Here is a 21,542-nt window from a genome sequence, read left to right as displayed (position 1 = left end):
AGTGCTATGGTTCTAGTTAGAGCTGTGTCTTAGGGTCAATCCCTAGTACAGAAACTTCTGCATCCTGAGGATGTGGGGAAAAAAAAAGTGAAATTGTTACACACTCATACGGTACTCTTTAACAACCCTAAAAGAGTCAACAATCTCTGTAGCATCTGACATCCTGGTACTGCTAACTCTGACTGCAACTGCTACCACTTCCACTGTCTAACGTCACTGCCACCACTGATACAAAACTGAGTTGAAATTCAGTCTTTGCCTTCAGAAGTCCTGCTCTGGATACTTGATGGCCCAAGGCTGGCAGCCCAAAACATGGTGTCTTCTCTTTCATTCTCCTGTTATTTGAACCCTGCAGTTAAAAGAACACAATCTCTGGTCTGTCTGGGAGAACTAAGACTGGAACTAGAACTTTTCAGTATGTCTGTGTTTCTCTGTGTTACAGTGTGAAATACTTAAACATGAAAGCTCAGTCCTTTTTGCTGATTTTTCTTGGCTATGGACGTGAATCTCATTAACTCTTCAAATGGAGAATCTGCAGCACAGAGAGGTTGGATATGTTGGTATAACTTGAAATCTAAACTTCAGATTTCACAGGCAGTGTGTTTCCTTTGTATATCAAGGTCTAGACTCTGTAGAGCCTGCTATTTGAAGCTTCACAAAAAGGCTTTATTTTGCTAGTATCTTACAGAAAAAAACAAACAAACAAAAAAAACCTTTATCTTTCCTTTTAAGACATGTCGGTCGGTTAACTAAAAGATACATAAGTTTGAAATACTACCAAAAGTAGTATATCAGTATATGAGTATACCAAGGTAGACAGATGGTCAGTGTGAGTTCAGAAATGAGACATTCTTAGGTAGAATTGGAACTCTGCCATAAACTACCTTTGCAACCTGAGGAAGTTTTATTCATTCTCTTCCATGTCAGTTTCCTCACTTGGGAAGAGGAATAATAATAGTACCTATAGTCCACAGAAGAGTGGTTCACATTGATTGTTACACATGTAAAGTCCTTAGAACTGGGTTGGAATCACAAGCTCTCCAACAGGAGCTATCATTTCTGTTTCTTGTTCTAGTCACTACTCTGAGGAGTTAGGGTGCAGGAATGCATGAAGAGCAAATTCTAGAATATTTTAGAAAATATGGTGAAAAGTGAAAGTTAATTACAGAGACTATGTCACAACCTGACATGAGGAATATAAGTAAAAATAACATGGAATTTGATCATATAACCAGTCAATAGAAACTACTGTATATGTAAGAATTTGGAAAATAGTCCACCACTCAAATACCTTTCCTGGAAAGTTTACTTACGGTTACATTCTATCTGGCCAAAAGATGAAATAAAAGGTTAAAAATATAAAATTGATCAATGACATATACAGAAACGATACAAACATTCAAGTATATTAAACCTAGTGGCATTTAAATAGCTGCTGAACACAAAATTGCACAACTCTGCATGCAAGTATGGACAATATGTGTTGGAGTAAAGTATTGCATAAAAGTTTCAAATAATAAGTATGAATTTATGTTAACATAAATGGGGAATTGGAGTGTGAGAAAAGAACAAGAATAGACGTTCAATCCTTCCTTTTCATAGGCTGTGAGAAAAATGATATAATTACTCTCCTAATTTTGCTAAATAAAGAAATAGGTGATTTTTTTTTCAAAGAAAAACAGGATCAACTAGTTTAATTACAAATAATTTGTAATAATTTACAAATAATTCACACCGCAGAGTAAAGCAAAGAAATAAGTAAAGTAAAATAAACCTCCATCCTTTGTGTTTCCTTAATACTAGTCACCTGCCTTTTTATAACATACACATTTTATTACAACATTTTGAGTAGGGATTTGGTGTCTTCTGATAGTATGTAAAATCAAGAGCAAGACTTGCCCTAGAAAAATCATGATCTCATGTTACCAGTGTTTTTTTGTTTGTTTGTTTGTTTGAGGGTGCATACAGCACTCAAATCTGAGGATACATCTGTGGTGAAAATGGTAGACCCTCCCAGTTTGAGAGTCTCTTGAAGCCCAGGTGAACCTCTTCAAACAGCTAACAATTGTTAACCACAGGTAAAACCAAGCTCAGCACTGTGCTAGTAGTTTGGGAAGATACGGAGATATAAGGTAAAAATCTCTATATTCTCAGAGATTGTGTTGCATTTGGAAGGAAAAAAAACACAAGAAATAACACTGAGCAAGACAGCATGGATAAGTTCAGACCAGTATTTTAAGTTATGAGGCAGGCAGTGAAATACTCTTGAGAGGCAGTCTTGAGAGTAGATTTTGAGATACAGTAAGATCAATCATTTATTTTCCAGGTTAGTGTTTTCCGAATGTAATTATCTGATTATCTGAGGTGATTATTAAAAATATGAAATTGGAGTATCTAGAGGCGGTGATGGCGTTGTCAACAAGCCCTGTGATTCTTATTTTCCCGCCAAGTTTGTGAAAACTCCCCTCCACGACCGAGTGCCACGGAAAGGCATTTTTCTGACCTCTTCATGGAGAAGTAATTTAAACACCGTGGAATTCATCCACTTCAAGGGTACAGTGCCATGATTTGAATAAACTGGATGGAGTTACATGATCACGACCACAACACAATTTTGGAATATTTCTGTTACCCCAGTAAGATCCCCTAGAGCTCACTTGCAGTCACGTCATGCTTTCACATCCATCCCTAGGAAACCATTAGTACCTATAACGTAGCCTTTTCTAGATGATGTACATGGAGTCGTACTCTAGGTGATCATTCATGACTGGCTGGTTTCCCTTAGTGAGATGCTTCTTAGTTTCATGTATGCTGTAGTATCAGTAGCGTGTTACTAGTATTGCTGAATAGCATTTCATTACATGGATATATAATATTTTGTTCATATATTTGCCAGTTGAGGGACACTTTTGCCACTTCCTTCTTTGACTCTTATGAATATTGCTGTTGTGAACATTTGTAAACAGGCTGTATGTGAACATATGTTTTCATTTCTCTTGGGTAAATTTCTAAGAGTGGAATTTATGTTGAACTTTTTTAGGAAGCTTCAAAAATGTTTTAGACAGCAGTCGTACCATGTAAGATGCCCTTTGGCAACTGATGGGAGTTCTAGGTTCTCTACAACACCGCTGACATTTAGTATTGGCTCTCTTTTTTATTATAATATTCTCACAGGTGAGAAGTGTAATCTCATTCTGGTTTCAGTTTGGAATTCTTAATGATTAAAGGTATTGAGTATATTTACATGTTCTTATTAATATCCAATTATCAACACTGGCGAAGCATCTATTCAGATTGCTCACTTTTTTCATGTTCTAACATCCTAATTTTTTCAAAATTTATCGAGATATAATGAACATAACATTGCATAGGTTTAAGGTATACAGCATGATGACTTGATACACTTAAACATCTCAAAATGATTACCTTGGTAGGATTAGTTAATACCTCGTCATCTAAAATAATTACCATTTCTTCCTTGTGCTGAGAACGTTTACAGACGTTCTATTCTCTCAGCAATTTTCAGATATGTCATACAGTACTATAAACGATAGTCACCATCTTGTACGTTAGATCCCTGGAAATTATTTGTCTTGTAACTTGGAGTTCATACCATTTGACCAGCATCTCCCCATTCTCCCTCCACATACATCCTACCTCCCCATCCCACCTAGTCCCTGGAAACTACCATTCTACAATCTGTTTCTATGATTTCAGCTTTTTTATATTCCACGTATAAGTGATATCACACTTACTTGTCTTTCTCTATCTTATTTCACTTACCATAGTGCCCTCAAGGTCCATCCACATTGTTGCAAATGACAGGATTTCCTTATTTTTCATAATTGATAATGTTCTTTTAGATAGATAGACAAATAGAAAGAGAGAGATATAGATATCTATATCTACATATCACACTTTTTTTTTTTTTTGGCTGCACCCACAGCATGCAAAGTTCCCAGACCAGAGATTGAATCTGTACCACAACAGCAACCCAAACCACAGCAGTAACGATGCCAGATCCTTAACCTGCTGAGCCACCGGGGAATTCCTGTCACATCTTCTTTATCCATTCATCTGCTTACAGACACTTAGGTTATTTCTATGTCTTGGCTATTGTAAATAATGCTGCAATGAACATGAGAGTAAGGATATCTAAGATCCTTATTTTATCTCCTTTGGATATATACCCAGAAGTGGATTATTGGATTATATATATATGGTAGTTCTATTTTTACTTTTTTGAGGACCTGTCATACTCTTTTCCATAGTGACTGTACCAATTTTGTTAATGCTGCAACTTGTCCACTGAAAAACTGGACTTCCACAGAGGCTGTCTCAGTTGTTGGTGATTGTCTAAGACAGTGTTCTCCAGGGGCACCTGGACCACATCTAAGAGGGGCTGGAGACAGTTTATGGGCGACTGCCGGGTCCACAGTGGGAACCAGGATCTATATGTCTTTTTCCCCATGCTCAGTGGGTGAGACTCCTCCCAGGTCTCTTGGCGTATGGTGCTGCATCCCACAGCTTCCACAAAGGCACTATAATCCATGAATGGATGCCAGATTGTTGTTTTTAGGTGTCAAGGACTATTGTTAGGCCATGTCATTGATATCACTTTCTGTATATGTATATGCATATAGCTTTTTAGGGCTGCACCTGTGACATATAGAGGTTCCCAGGCTAGGAGTTGAAATGGAGCTGAATCTGCCAGCCCACACCACAGCCACAGCAATGCAGGATCCGAGCCACATCTGTGACCTACAGCACAGATCTTGGAAACATGGGATCCTTAACCCACTGAGCAAGGCCAGGGATCAAACTTGCATCCTCATTGATACTAGTCAGGTTCATAACTGCTGAGCCACAATGGGCACTCTCCATGTAGAAATATTTTAGTGATATTCTTATTGAACTACTAGAGTTCTTATTATGCTCTGAACACAGAAAAATTATTTGGGAATATTTTCTCCTATTTGTCTTTTCATTTTCTTAATGGTGCCTTATAAAGTATACATATGAATGTTTTGATGAAGTCCAATTTGTCAATTTTTATGGATTATATTTTTAGTACTGTGTATCTTTGCCTAATTCAAGGTCTCGAAGATTTTCTCCTATTTTTCAGCTTCTAAAATGTGTACTATTTTGTTCTTACATTTAAGTCTCTGGGCCATTTTGAGTTAATTGTTGTGTATGGCATGAGGTCAGGATGCAAAATAACTATTTTATGGGACTATTCAACTATCTCATCCTCTTTTGTTGGAAAGATATATTTTCCCTATTAAAATGTCTTGGTATATTTGTTAAAAGTCAACTGATCATAAGTATAAGAGTTTGTTTTTGTACTATCACTTGTCTCCCATTGTTCTATCCTTATGTCTACACTTCATCTTGAGGATGTGTTTATCCTTAAGCGATCTAGATAACAGCACTTTTAGCACAAAATCCATTTGTGTGTATGTGTTATCTTAATTTTGAGTCTTCCAAAACATGAACGTGGAATGTCTCTCCATCTGTTTAGATCCTCTTTAATTTTTCTTAGCAACATTTTATAAATTTTCAGTATACTTTTTCAGTTTCAACAGATAAAAATCCATGTATTTTGGTAAACATATTCTCAATGATTTTATTACTGTTGATGGTATTGTGGATATAATTGTTTACTTTTTACTACTTTTTGATACTATATAGAAACACAATCACTGTTTATATATACATCTTTCTTAGTGACCTTGTCAAACTAGTTTATTGATTCTAGTAGTTTTAGAATTTTGTTCATTTTTTCTTTCTTTTTTGTGGACATGTGTGCATTTCAAAAGGGAATAGCATAGTCATATTTGCATTTTAAATAGATGATTTTGCAGCTGTGATAAGGACATATTTGAAGGAGGAAATGCTGAAAAAAAGATTATTTTTCAACACTGTTGGAACAGTTACTGACATCCAGAATCCTAGTAGGAATATGTAACAAGGTGAGGGGTACATCAGAAAATGAATCAAGAAAGATAATTGCTTATTTTTTCATATAACTAGAAATGTTTATTTTAAGAAAGTTGCTATAAACTATCTTTTCAATTAATTGCATTTATTGAGCTCATTAAATCTCATAGACTTCTGCTTCCAGTAATGGAAGAGTGCAAACTGGATCAGCTTTTATGATAAGAAAAACTACAAATGTGCCATAATTTAAAAAAAAAAAATTGTATCACTTATGACCTAATACAACAAGAAAGACAGTAAAGAATTGAGGAGTTCTCATTGTGGCTCAGTGGGTTATGAACCCAGCTGGTATCCATGAGGATGCAGGTTTGATCCCTGGCCTTGCTCAGTGGGTTGAAGATATGGCGTAGCTGTGGCTGTGGTGTAGGCAAGCAGCTGCAGCTCTAATTCAACCCCTAGCCTGAGAACCTCCATATGCTGCAGGTGCAGCCCTAAAATAAAGCAAAAAGCAAAAAATAAAAATAAAAATTGAGTTTGGGATCAGGGGAAATTCAGGTCTTAGGCTTTTAGATTTGCTTTTTCCCTAATTTTCGAGGGTCTGGCTCAGCACATTTGGCAGCTTCATGGGACTAGAGGGACAGGGATTGGAGTCAATTCCTGACAAAGTGGAATGGCCCTGGTGAACCCAAGTTGAGACTCTGAAGGACTGTACTCCAGAAGGAATAACCCCTGGATGATGGATCTTCCTTGAAATTATTTGCATGGAGGTGACCATTTAGAGCAAGATAATATAATCCTAGGACTAAAACAACTTCCACTGACAATTTTACAACTAAAATGATGGACATATAGTCAAAAATAACCACGTACCTGAGATGATAGGACAGTAAGCATGAACGATAACAGAAATAGAAAACAGCAGAAATAGACCTAGAAGTTGCAGATACTGACATTGTCAAAATATAAGCTAACTCTGCCTCCAGTGTTGAGGTGATGAATAAGACTGTAAGTTTTAAAAGGAAATCAGAAATTAAAAAACAAAACAAAGGGAAATTGTAGAATTGGAAAGAACAATAAATACTACAACGAGCCAAGTAAATGAGCTGAACAACAAACTAGATACCGCAGAGAAAAACAGTGAATCAAAAGGAGGCATAAATAAGATTTCTAATGAATCATAAAGAGATAAAGGCATTGAAAATGCAGAAAGGGTATATGAGCCATATAATATAAAGTGTTGAGAATAAGCATAGGAGAAGTAGAATTCCAGAATGAAAAGAAAACCAGAATGTGACAGTAGCAATATTTTTGTAGTGAATAAAAATTTCCCAAAGTAATAAAAGGCATTGTTATAATGTCAAAATCCCATGAACACAAAACAGGAAAAATAAAAAGAAATACATTTGAAGCACATCACAGTAAAACTTCTCAAGAAAATTCTTCGAAGCAGCCAAAAAGGAAGAATGAAAAGGTAAAATTGACCCCCCATGAGACACCAATTAAATTGGTGACTACCTTTGCAATAGCCACAATGAAGTTCACAATGAAAGGATAGTTTAAGCGTGCCAAAAGAAAATACCACTAACCTAAAATTCCATATCGAGTGGAAACATCCCTTAGGAATAGAGGTGAAATAAACTCATTTTCAGAAAGTCCTAAGCTGAGAAATTACTTATCTTTAGATCTACACTAAAGGAAATATTGAAGGCTCTTCATCAGGTGGAATAGAAATGACCTCAAAAGAGAGACCTGAGATCCAGAAAAGTAACACAAATGGTAATTGTACAAATAAATCCAAAGGAAGATTGCTTGTATACAACTACAAAATATTATCTTCACATCATACATGTGGAAATATAAGGCAGGAAAAGTACATGTTAACGTTACACTTCAGTATGCAAAGGTGGACATTGCAATTTTGTAGATTAACTATAAGAGGGTAGCAAAAGAGTATAAAACTGCCAGACTAATAGAGGGGGGAACTTACTAAAAACATATTCAATCAATGCAAAAAGAGATATGAAATATTAATAACAGGAATGCAAAACATACAGAGAAAATAAAAGTCCCTTAGTAAGATAGTAGATTAACTACAAATACACAAGAAGTTACAGTACATATAAAGAGACCAAATAATTAAGAGAAAGACTTACAGACTGCATAAAAATAAAATCTAGAAACTATTTGCTATTCATGAGTGGCACATATACAGACATAGACACACTGAAAGCAAAAGGATAGGAAAAGGTACACAGTGCAAACACTAACAAAAAGAAATCTTCTGTATCATACTCCCAAGATCAGAGACAGTAGAATTTATGAGAAAATGCCTGTCTAGGACACCTCGTGTTGACATAAGGTGGAACTGGCTATGAAGAGATAACAGTGATACAGCTGAATGAAACTAATAACAGACTCAAAACATATGCAAAAAAATAATAGAATTGTAAACAGAAATCAGAAATTTATAATCATAATGGACTCATTAAAACTTGTGATTATACTAACACAGAACTGTAGACTTGGAACTGTAAAATGAAGTTACATTGTTAGAAGCAAAGTTAAATTTACTTAACAATGTTACTTAAAGAACGTGAGTTGAGGGGTCAGAACATTTCTACTAAAAACATAGTAATGAAAAAGTTTCTTTTAACTCTAGCAATGTAAACTGCAGTGTAAAAATGGAGTATTTTGTAGAGACTGAATATATTTCATAGGACCACATTCTGATGACAGTATATCAGACGATAAAACATTTTAAATGACATTTTTAATAAGAATTATTAAATAATGTTTCCCATATACAAAATTAACATAGAAAATAACCTCGCTATTAACTCAGAATTCATTGATCATTAGATAAGATCATAATGAAAAGCTTTCAAATTAATAACCAGTATTTTTTTTAATGTAGTCAATTAAAAATCTGCTCTAAGTCACCAGAACATGTGTACTTTCTAAACTCTTACAGGAATAGATAAAATTTTGAGCCAAAATATTACATATCTTAAATAAAGCAGATTACCCTAAAAGTAGACATAAAAAGAATCTTAGGTAAATGTAATCTAGAGAAATTAGTTTACTGTAAAGCAATGTCATGTCAATTTCTACTATCCATTTTTGAACAATTTCCCCTACCATCACAATTAACAGGGACTTGCAAGCAAAGGCACACTTCAAAGCAGATGTTCTTTTTTGCCAAATACACGATGAATAACTTTCAATTCATGTACCTGCTTTTGAAAGCAACCTGAGATCTTTTGATGGGAGGAGGGATAAAGACCAAGAGAGAGATTTACTTTGTCTCCATAGCACCCCTTCCAAGTTCCAGTGTAAGAGACCTCACTTTATGAGAGGCAAAAAAAGATTTTAAAATTTGGCAAGGGGAGAAATGTGTCCTAATTCAAGGACCAAGAAAGAAATAGCTATCATTCAGAACCTCACTCAATAACTTCTGTCATGTTTGGGGGAAATTAGTAGACTTTTGTGTAAAAAAATCATTAGAACCACAAATAAAACTTGGATTACAATGCAAAGAATAATTTAAAATTCAAGTCCTATGTACCTTTGGCCTGCTAATCTTCATTAAGATTAAATCACGTAATCTTTATGACTGTTAAATCCTCAGACAAGGAAATACTAAAAGCTTGCTAAGGGCCATGCAGCATAAGCTAATACAGAGCTACTATTTTTGTAAAGTAATTAAATTGCAGAGATCAATACGAAGATGCATGATATAATTAGCAAAGGTGTGATAGTAATGTTTTAAAAGAATTCCACATCTGTAGTTCTAAACTTATCTCTTCTCTCAAACTAGAATGTTTTTATGGTTGCTACTTAGCTGTGAGCCATAAGGTTCTAAAAGGAAATATCCAGGAAAAGTAAATAGTGAATTTCTTTGTTTCTTTTCTTTACTGCATCTATTGACTCTAGATGACCTCTTCAGAAATTAACAAAAACAAATGAATCTTGTTCATGCTAATATTAATTATACCAAAGTAGACTATAAATTTAGTAGAAAATTGAGGTTAGAAATTGATCTTGAGAATATTGGGCTTTTTAAAATTAAAAAAAAAATTTTTTTAGGGTCACACCTGTGCCATATGGAAATTCCCAGGCTAGGGGTCCAATTGGAGCAGCAGCTGCTGGCCTAAACCACAGCCACAGCCCCATGGGATCTGAGCCGCATCTGCAACCTACACCATAGCTCATGGCAACACTGCGATCCTTAACCCACTAAGTGGCACCAGGGATTGAACCCACATCATCATGGATACTATTTGGGTTTGTAACCCACTGAGCCACAATGGGAACTCTGGGACTATTTCTTTCTTCATATCCTTTTTGAGAGAATGAGAGAGAGCAAAAAGAAACAAAGAAACAAACAAAGTGCTTCAAAAATAAAAATTAGCCAAAAGCTTCTACTTTGCTTTTGATTTCCCATAAAATGAAAGTCAGATATGGACAGCAAATAGTGATAGTAACAGTATAACATCACGAAAGTGTTTATACCATTTCTTTTATGAAAGCTGGCTTAATTTCGGAAATGAACTCTTTAGTAAAAGAACATGAAAAATGTGAAAATAAATGGAATCTGAAGTCAAAAGACCTTGGATTAATATCCCTTATTCATATTTTCAAAGCAAGTCATTTACATTCTGATCTTCAGTGCTCTCATTTTTAAAATATTCAAAATGCCACCACTCCTGGATATTAAACCCTTCATTCTGGAAGGGGCTTTAAGGTATACCAGCCACATGTACATACTATGATTTTAATATTATTAAAAACTTTAGCCATAACGCTTTACAAATTGTATTAGTCCTCTTATCAAGGTATTTGTTGTCAGAGTTCCCACTGTGATACAGCAGGTTAAGGATCTGGCATTGTCTCTGCAGCTGTTCAGGTCACCGCTGAGGCATGGGTTCAATCCCTGGCCCAGCACAGTGGGATTAAAAATCTGGCATTGCCACAGCCTGTTGCAGCAGCAGCTCAGTTTCAATCCCTGGCCCAGGAACTTCCACATACTGCGGGTGCAGAAAAAAACAAAAAAGTATTTGCTGTCTAATATGTTTATGACTATATATGACCTGCCAAATAAGCACAGTATATAGAGAATGTGTTCAGAATACAAAGAAATAATTTTGGGGGAGTTCCCATCATGAATCTGACTAGGAACTATGAGGTTGAGGGTTCGATCCCCTGGCCTTGCTCAGTGGGTTAAGGATCTGGCATTGCCCTGAGCTGTGGTGAAGGTCACAGACACGGCTCAGATTCCACGTGGCTCTGGCTGTGGTGTAGGCCGGCAGCTGTAGCTCCGACTTGACCCCTAGCCTGGGAGCCTCAATATGCTGCGGGAGCAGATCTAGAAAAGGCAAAAAGACAAAAAAAAAAAAAAAAAGAAAGAAAGCAAAGGAATAATTTTTGACTTTATTTTATTATTTAGTATTTTTGAAGAACTCAATGCCAGATACTGTTGTAGGCAGAAAACACAGCTGTGAACCATTAAAAAAGAATTGCCTGGCTTCATAGAATGGAATCTAGCAGAGAGAGAAGGAGATAATAAACAAGACAAAGAAATAAAATATGCAGGGTATTGGATGGTTGGTTATAAGGGCTCTGGAGTAAAAGCGGAAAAGAAAGACTGGGAGTATTAAGGAGGCCTATTATCATTTTAAATAAGGTGCTCAAGCAGGGCCTTCCTGGGAAGGTGATATCTGAGTATGCTCGAAATGAGAGCACAAGCCACGTGGTGTTATGGGGGACAGCGTTCCCAGACCTCGGGAATAGCTAAGGCAACGTCCCCAAGGCAGCTGAATGTCTGCCATGTTGAACAGGAGGACATCAGGGTGGTAGGAATAGAGTGAGTGAGCTGGAAAATAGCAGGAAATCAAGATATCAGGAGGTATCAGAGAGAGAGTGGAGGGGGCAGACGTTAGGCCTCTGAATCAGTTTAAAGATCTGGGCTTTTCCTTTGAGGTGGAGAAGCCATCTCAGAGATTTGAGCAAATGTGAAACAAAATCTGGCTTACCGTTTCTTTCATAATCAGCATCTCACTTGCTGTTTTTTTGTAATAGACTAATAAGGTACAAGAACGCAAGCCAGGAAGCCAGTTAGGAAAATCCTGATCTCGTTGGAAAAGATGGTAATTCTTACTCTTAAGATGCACTTGCAGAGGTGATTATAGATCAACTTTGAAGATAGTACTGAGAGGTTTAACTGCTAAATTGCACACAGAATGTGAAAGAAATAAGACACCGAGGTTTTCCTCCTAAGCCAGCATAAGATTGACACTGCTATTAATTGAGATGCAGGAAGGTAAATGAAGACCTTGAGCTCAGTTTTGACATGTTAAATTTCTGCATTTGACAATATGATTCTGAAGGTCAGATGAAAGGTCTAGATTAGAAATGCAAATTCCAGTGTCATCAACATTTAGATGGTCCTTAAAGCCAGCTCATGGAGATCATTAGTGGCAGAGTCAGTAGTGATAGAAAGAGGAAAGACACAGGTATGGAGCCCTGGAGTAATCAAGTATTAGTAAGTCAGGAGGTAGGAGGCAAACCTGGCAAGTGAGCTGTCCTAGAGACAAGTGAAAAAAGGTACAGGAAGGGAAAGATGCCTGTATCTAACAATGAACAGGAATGGAGACTGAGAATGGACCATGGCTTTTAGCAACACGGAGGCTTTTGATCATGTTCGCATGAGCAGCTTAAATGAAGCTGATGCGGTGCATGCCTGAGTAGTTGTGGCTTCAAGAGAAATGAGAGGAGAGACTTTAGAACAAGTGTAGGAAAAACATTTTTAAACTTTGGCTGCAAACAGAGAGAGAAATGGGATGGTAGCTTGGTAGGGCAAGGTTGTTAATGCCTTTTTCATTGGGAGAAATATAAGAGCGTTTAATGCTGCTGGTTATGATACATTAGAGACGGAAACATTGCTGATCTGGGAAAAGAGGGAAAGCGTTTTGTCTTGGAAGAGTTGAGACCTAGAATACAAGAGGGACTGGCCTATTCCAGCAAAATGGATAGTTCATCGCAGTAGAGGATAAAAGGCAAAGAAATAATTAGAAATACTAGTTCCAAACAACTTACACATAAGTATAATATTCAGTGGATCATAGGCATTATATTCTTATTCCCAGAAACCATAACATTCATAAATATTAGCTATGAATATCATTCATTTCATATTTATTATTTTTAAAATGTGGCTAGATGAATCACTCACAGGAAAAAAATGGGAGAAAAAAGTCAAAAATATGTAGAAATGAAGACAGCGTGGTCATAAAATTTAAGGAGTAAAATGTCTTGTTTTTGTTTTGGAAGGTTTCTTTGAGACTGGAGTTAATCAGTGTCAAATTTTACAGTCAGTTTTAGTAAAACAGACCTACTGCATTCATCAGTTGGTTACTTGTGATGTAACTTTTAACAAGGTGTTAAAGGAAGAGCCCAATTGCAGTTGCTCAAAAAGTGAATAGAAGATGAAGAAATTGAGACAGTGCAAACAGACAAGTTGGGAAATAAGGGAAAAGAAATGATAAAAAATTGGTAGGTAAGTGGAAACGCAATGTTAAGCGACTCTTTTGTTGGTACAGTACATGCTATCATTGCCGTCACTTTTAAGGAATAAATTTGAATATGTTACCAAAAAGCCGGTTGAGAGGGAGAAAGAGAGAGTAACTGAAGATACAAGAGACAGAAAAACAAATAGTCAAAGGAGGAAGACGAACAGGATGGGGGAGGGATCAAGGATCTGGAGGGAAGTATTAGTCTTAGATAAGAAATGCAATGCTTAGGATTGGAGAATAGGGGTAAATAAAGATAAGTACATATTAAATAAGTATATGGGGATGTCTGGGGAGAGAATGAGTATTGGAGGGACTGGTTATGGAGAATTAAGGAGATGGGAATTTCAAGATAAAATAACTAATATCATATCTTGACGCAGAGATGCCCAAGAGCGTGAAGAATGAAAGAGAATCACTAGATTTTCAAAACATGTATCCACAGGAGAACAGTGATGATAGAAGCCCAACTTTAAGGTTAAAAAAGAAAAGACATATAAAGACGAACAGAGGGATGTAAATAAGAGGCAGTAAAGGCTATAGGTGAATACCATTTCATTAGACTGGGGGAAAATAATGGGAAGAAAGAAAAACACATTAAGAAAAGAATAGCTATAATAAGAGATAGCAAAAGAGGCAGCATCTTTTGCTTTGACAAGAGCAAGGGATAAAACCCTGGTTGTGTGTGTGGTGTAGTGGCACTAGGTTTCACTGAAAAGGAAGAAGCTCAATCCAGATGTTACCTTCTCAGCACAACGGGAAGGATGTTATTCTAATAATCAAAGGACATGTGAAACTGGCCATTGAGGAAGTGGAGAATTTGGGAAAACCTTTTAAGAGAGTGTAGTTAAAATTTTTTTTTCTAAAGATCAATCAAAGGAATTCCAAAATTTGATGAAGATTGTAGAGAGTAAGGATTTTTAGTGCTTTCAATTTGTGTTAGTTTTCATTATTGCCCAGTAAAATTGTGCAGTTAAGGTTGGCTAAGGATGATGATGATAATATCCATAGTAATGATAACATCATCAATAGTTGCATTAAACATTTACTGAGCATGTACTATCCGTGAGGCACTGAATTGATCATTTGACATGTTCTAGCTCATTTATTTCTCAAAATGATCCTGTGAGGCAGGTTCTATCATTATTTGAACTAACTACTTTGACCAAGGTTATTAAGCCAGTAGCAAGCCAAAAAGACACCAAGGTAGAATGCCTCTAGAATAAAAGTGACTTATGTTACTCTCTGTTCATGAAAAAGATGAGCTGACGTTTTACAAAGTTCCGGATTTCTGAAGCACATACACCTTCCTTCTTTCAGTCACTCCTAGGGTAGTTATCATGCCCTCATTCCAATTAAGGAAATAGAGTTTCGGAGAAGTCAATTTACTTCCCAGGAATTACTCAATGTAATGCATTACGTTTTTGTCAGGCAACTGCAAGCAGGGCACTATTATTCAAGCACACAATGTGATACATTTATAAAAATGGAAATGTTAGGACATAGAGCAAAAAAGAAATTGAGAGCCAGGTGCCAAAGGACAGAAAATAATAGAGATATGTGAAAACATTTAAGAGATTACAACAGTATGGCACAAAGTGACTGAATTGAGAGATGAGGAAGGAAGCAACAGCCATGAGGACTCTGGGGTCTCTGGGTGAGGAGTTAGGGAGCTTTGGCAGGGAGTAGGAAGCAGAGGATGCCTGAGTTTAGGACGCTGAGGCTCTGTGGAACAGGAACATGGACTCAGACTTTAGAAACGTAGAACACTTGAGTGTGCAGCTTAGACACATCCAGCCTAGAGATATGAGATGATGTGCAATTATTGGTACTCATTACTAACAGTGACACTTGACCATGTAATAGAAAAGTAGACGATACGGCTACCAAATACTTTTCACGGTTAACACTTAAAATCCCTGCCGTATTTGTTCATAAACATGATAGCTGAGAAAGTCACTGAAGCAAAGCACTAAATCATCAACAACTAAAAAAATCTTACATGGGCAACTAATCACCTGGTATGTCAGAAAGTCTGACTGTGTTTTGAATCCTATCCCATGTTTGCTAAAACAAATTTCATTCTTGTGTTATTGTAGCAGTTTTCAATTTTACATGTGTTATTTCTGCCTCAAAACTCACATTTGTGGTAGTCATTCTCTCCTTCCAGGTAAATGTCAAACATGATTCCACCAAATAGTGTAGGTACATTGCTCACAAAACATTCTAAATGATTCAAAGATGCCAATTAAAGAAGAATATTCATTCCTATATTACTTGCATAAAATTTATAGACCTGAAGTTATAGATTAGGTTATTATATTCTTGCTTTTATTTTATTTATTTATTTACTTTTTCATTTTAGGGCTGCACGGGTGGCATACGAAGTCCCCAGGCTAGGGGTTGAAGCAGAGCTGCAGCTGCCAGCCTACACCACAGAAACAGCATATTCACAGATACGCCATAGAACCTACACCTCAGCTCACTGCAGTGCCAGATCCTTAACCCACTGAGCTGGCCAGGGATTGAACCTGCATCTTCATGTATACTAGTCAGGTTCATTACTGCTGAACCATCACTATCTTTACGGACGTGTCAATTGCCAGGGTCATTAAATATTTCCAATAGTGAAATACAAATATATATTGAAAAATGTGTCAAAGTGTTTATAAAAGAGATTGGAACTACATCCATCTAAATGTAGAGGCTCATAGTGTCTAATCTCTAATTCCAAAACTCAAACACTTTGAAAACTGACACTTGAATTTGTAAGTTTGTTACAAATTTGATTGGCACAAAAATCAGATCTGTACTCAGACCTGAACTGACATAAGACTGTTTACAGTCTTTATAAGTTTCTATGTAGTAGGAATATTCATAGAATTATTCTCAGATATATGAAAGTATATAATTCCAGGGTGCTGCCCAGAGTCTGGCAAGAAGAGTGTTCCATAGTATACATTGTATACATACAGAAAATTGGGGGTAACTCTGAACTTTAAAACACAAGAGGTTGGATAAGAGATTGTGCACCAGTGCAATTAAAATTCAAAATTTTTAAATTTTGATGGTATTATAATCTAGATTTTCAAAATTCCTTAATGTTAGATTTAAAATATTTTTCTTCCTGTACTTGTAAGAAGAGATTTATCTACACATTATAGTTATATATGAAAACATTTCCAGTTTTCTCATTTTTCTACCAAATATCTTGTTCTAGTGTATTATTTTGACAACGTCCTTATAGAATAGTCATCCATTTTTTTTTACAGGTACAGAAAAAATTAAAATCATTCTTAGAACCACTTTGATAGTGTTAGAATCCCAAATTGATAGCATCAGCCTTGAGTAAAATATAAGAAAATAACTATAGGAAGTATACATGTATAGTCCTACACTTAAGACCAAAGAGTCAACTTCCAAGAAGAGTGTGGAGAAATTTGGGAAAACACAGCATTTATGAAAATCAGTTATAAACTTCAGTTGACTGCTCTTCTAATGCATAATAAAAGTATGTTGAACTTGCCGCCAAATGTAATACAATCCTCGGTTTCTTAATGTAACACTCTGTCCGGAAAGAGAAATGCCTGCCCCATTCTCTGCTCATCACAGAAGATAATCAATAGAGTGATTGGTTCTAAGAATGCACTGTAAAAACAGCATGAACCAACTCAAGTCATCCTAGAAGACGGTAAGCATGATGTTAATCATTCTAGAAATCACCTAATAAAGAACAATTGCAGAGAACGCGATGTCTAGCTTGATATGATAGTTATCTTTTGAAATGAATCCACACATTTTGGGTGATTAAACGAATCAGGGCACCGAGTTAGGGTCATTGGAAATATTACTGCATCTTGACACAAAACAGACTGAAAATGAAAAGAACAGCGACAGGAGTTACCCACATACGGTCTGGAACTACCTAATGGGAATGTGACAAGGCATTCCAGGTAATCCTTCCCATTCTGAGAGTCATAAAGATCTCCACATTATACTACAAGTTAAGCGTACGGCTGGGTTTAGAAGTCTATCAATTTGATGATATAATTTTTGATATTTATGAAAAGATACATCCTACAAGACATAACTTCAGGAGGAGGAGTCAAATCTTCAACATTTGCTGTATTGAATTTTAAGTAGAGGGCCAATCAAATTTGCATTTAAAAGAAAAATACAGTTTACTGGGGGGGTGATTATTAAAAATCTCATTCACAGTCCATGCTTTTTTATATGGCTAAAATAAAGACAATAATATATTCTTAAATAAGATAATTCACTCTCATTAAGCTTGTATATAAATTAGCTAAAGACCCTTAAGTGTTTTTTCTTCTGTAAGATGTTTTAAAAAACGATTAAAAATAACAGTTATTTTTATAGTAACATTACTATATAAATAATATATACATAATACATATAACGTTATTACACGGTACATATAAAAATAAAAAAATTAAATACTATATAAAATTTAAAATTTTTAAGTTTGGGTATATACAATTTATCTAACATTTGTGAGAATAAAGCTGAACTTTTGCCTTTTTTCTGACTTCCAAAATATTTTTTTAAAGAAACTGGTAGAAACTTTTTTTTTTTTCCGGAGAGAGGGTGATACATCTATAAGTTTGAGAGTTTGAGAATTTGAGCAAGTGTTAAGCATTTTTAAAGAAAGACAAAAACTATTGGACAGCGAACTTCCAAAGTACTGTCATTTCCAATGACCACAAAACTGCAAATGTAAAATACATATCTTCACATGTCATAATAGTGTTTAAAAAGTAAGAAAGAGAACACTATCTAGTCCCAGATTCTGCTGATTCAAACCTGATCAACAGGTGATTTTCTACCTCCGCCAAAAAGCAGATAAAATTTTCAAGAGAAAGACAAGATAGGAAGTCCTGCTTCACATCCCCCACCAGCAGAGTAGCACAATTTTGTCGGAGGGCAGTTTTCAAGTGAACTAATTAACTCTTCTTGAAGTTTTCTTACCAAAATATGTATATAATATATGCTCAGAGCAAAAAGCCATGATTAGAAGGACAATAAAGCAAAGCTTATTTAAGTCATCCCATTTTCAGTTGCAAAAAGGAGGACAGAAGCTCCCAGGAGGCATACCTGTGGCAAGGCGGAATTGAGCTGTCTCTGGAGTGAATCTCTGTCGTAGATGACATCCTGCAGCCTCTGCTGGGCGAGTGAGAGGCTTTCTTGCGTCTCCCGAAGGGTGTCTAGAAGACGATCCCGTTCATCGAGCATATTCACCATCAGCTGCTCAAAGTGGGAGTCCGAGTCTGAGCCGCTGCTCTGGGACCCCCTCTGGCTCATGGGGGTGTCCTCGTTAATCGTTGGCATCACTTCACACATCATTGCTTAAAGAAAGTCAAGGGGAGGGAAGTCTCCGTCAAGAAATGCTTTCCAGTAATGACCCTCAGTTCACCAGACCCTTGCACTTCATCAGCCCAGTTATCTTTTTCTCCACTACCCACTGTCCCAACTCCGAATACACTCAAAATTTTGACCTCTATAAAATATGATTCGCTGACTTCCTTCAACTAACATGCTTTCTTTTTTCATTACAGTCTAGACTTCTATTGACCTACAAAATAGAGCTTGAATCCACCTACTTTTCAAAAGCTTTTTTTCATGATCTACCTAATTCAATTGATACAGTAACATGTTCCACACTTATTAATTGATCCCCTTTCTTTCCCTGCAAGTTTGCAAATCTCTTATAGCTAATACTGCCATCTTAACCATATTCATTGTTATTTGGTTAGCAGTAAGCACAATGTCTGGCATTTAACAGGTAGGAAGTGAGTGATGCTGTATTACTTAAATAACTGAATGAATTAATGTTCATTCTTTCATTTAGAAAATCCATAAATAATAGAGTATCATTATATATAGTAATCATCTCTTTTCTATTTTATCAACACATTTTTTCATACTAATTTAAAGCCTCTTGACTTTACAACTTTCAATCCTCGTATATAGTCTCTTCCTGAATTCCTGCAGTAGTCCACATGGAGTAGATAAATGATCTGACTGAATTAGACATATGCTTTATGAAATAGACTGAGATGCATAAATTTATTTAGGTTATTATACTACTAATTACACTTAATATTCCTTTGTTTCCTGTGAGCTGCTTTGTCTGGTTTCCATCCAAACAATACAGACTAACACTCTTTCAAATATTCCACAAAACAGATGCCATAAATTACATTAGCTAATGTAGAAACTTCACATGCTAGCTGCTAATCAGAATCAGCCAGTCATAAAATAAATGAACTGTTCAGAATATTTTTAATGGTTTATTATTTAAAATAGACAACAGACATTAAGATATAACATTGGCCTATTGTGTGGCATTTTAAAAATCAGAAATTATCTCATTTTCTCTTTTTTATCTTATGATTAAAAAAAAATCAAATCCATCTCAGTTTCAGTTGTACTAAGGCCAGGAGCTATTAATTAGAGGGCTTGGTTTGTCAGAAGTCTGATGTGGAGAAAGGCTGGTTTGGCTGTTCATCCTGGAGCATTCTATGGTTTTATAAGGCAAGGTCAATTCATTTTTCTGCCTACATGTTCCTGTCCTTGGGAAAACTATTTCTGGTGATATTTTCAAATAAAATGTCAAGACTTAACAGTTCAATAGTTAATTACTTTTTATGTTATTCTTCATATAAATCGGGGTATTGAAGAAATTCAATTATCTGTGAATGATTTGGCAGGACCCACTGAAAACTAGGAGAAACTTTTAAAAAGATAAAGGAAAGTTATTTTGTTACTGATGGGCTCTACAAAAAAATTAAGACGAGGTAAATTTTAGGACAATTCAAGATGATGCTTTGAGTTATTGCTCATCATTCACAACACTGGGCTACCCAAAGGCAAGACTTGTTCAATGTCTTATTCACTCTAAAATAAATAGCATACCATGTTTACAGGCTGTATTTACACATACCACACACACACACACACACACACACACACACACACACACTCACTCACTCTTGTATTTGCTAATTTTAACCACTTCATGTACAAAAAATATACTTTTGTATTTTTCTCAGATAAAATTCTTGAATTTATTCAAACGCAGATAGAAAAAAAAAGGAGACTCTTTTCTAACTGGTACAAATTTTCTTTACATTAATTAAAAAGAAATTGGAAAACAACAACAAAAAACTTCCAACACATTTGAATATTTAAAGCAATTAGTTCATATGCCATGCATGAAATCCACACACTGAACAGCTATGTCATTCTGAGAAATCATTATTAGGAGCCAGTGTGTTTCATTTTGACATTTAAGGTTAAAACAAAATACTGGGAGAGGAAATGGTAGCATAGTAACAATCTGAGCCAAAATACTTGCAAGGTTTGAATTTGAGGTTAAACATTTTAAAACTGTATTTGAAATCATATCCTTCCTGAAAAGAAAGCTATTAGCCCATTTCTGCTCTGAATTACTTATAATAACTTTAAATGCCAAGGAAAAACATAGCTTCAGTGATTACCTCAGCTACAGTTTTCTTCTAAATATACTACCCTTATTCTAAAAAATGTTTATTGCCACCGTGGGACGTTAGACATTCACAGACTTTAGGCTCTTAGGTCAGTATAAGAGCTAGTCTTTGACTGAACTGAAAGATGCTGTGATGAGAAGCAGCTATGGGATTTGCAAAGTCTATTAAATCTACACTCAAAAGAACTTGATTCAGTTCTACTCCTGAGGCATGTGAACCAGAACAAGTCACTTCATGCCTCCAAACTTCAGTGTTCTCTTCTGTAAAGTAGGAACAATAATGCAAGCATTTTTTTTTTCTTCAAACAGGCTAACTGTAAGGCTCTATCTAATAGGATACCTGGCTGAGAATACATAGTAAAATTATAAAGGGCTATTACAAATTCATTATTTACCTTTATTAGGAAAAACCAACATTCAGATTTGCTGAAAGAATATTTTACTTTTGTAATTCATTCTGCTTCCATGCCTAAAGGCTTAATTCCAGTGGGTGCTCTAAACTTTTG

General features: G+C 35.8%; 2 protein-coding genes across 36 annotated transcripts in view; one reads left to right on the top strand and one right to left on the bottom strand.

Annotated features, from left to right (window-relative positions):
• LOC146403606 (uncharacterized) overlaps positions 1 to 21,542 on the top strand; it is a 421,112-nt gene that overhangs the window by 29,229 nt on the left and 370,341 nt on the right. The gene's annotated exons all lie outside the window — the stretch shown is intronic.
• Positions 1 to 21,542, bottom strand: part of PPFIA2 (PTPRF interacting protein alpha 2) — a 461,887-nt gene that overhangs the window by 437,900 nt on the left and 2,445 nt on the right. For all 35 annotated transcript variants that reach the window (XM_021093032.2, XM_084957697.1, XM_021093042.2 and 32 more), the window contains one exon: positions 18,624 to 18,874. In XM_021093032.2, the coding sequence (XP_020948691.1) occupies positions 18,624 to 18,872 (249 nt within the window). In that variant the 5' untranslated portion in view covers positions 18,873 to 18,874. The remainder of the gene's footprint in view (positions 1 to 18,623; positions 18,875 to 21,542) is intronic.

This window comes from Sus scrofa, chromosome 5 (assembly GCF_054392235.1).
Source record: "Sus scrofa isolate SSC_HxYL_T2T_F1_AM1 chromosome 5, Sscrofa_HxYL_maternal_Yorkshire_Landrace_v2.0, whole genome shotgun sequence".
NCBI classification, from domain to species: domain Eukaryota; kingdom Metazoa; phylum Chordata; class Mammalia; order Artiodactyla; family Suidae; genus Sus; species Sus scrofa.
Note: the sequence above shows the minus strand (reverse complement) of the source record. Positions and strands in the feature narration are given on the sequence as shown.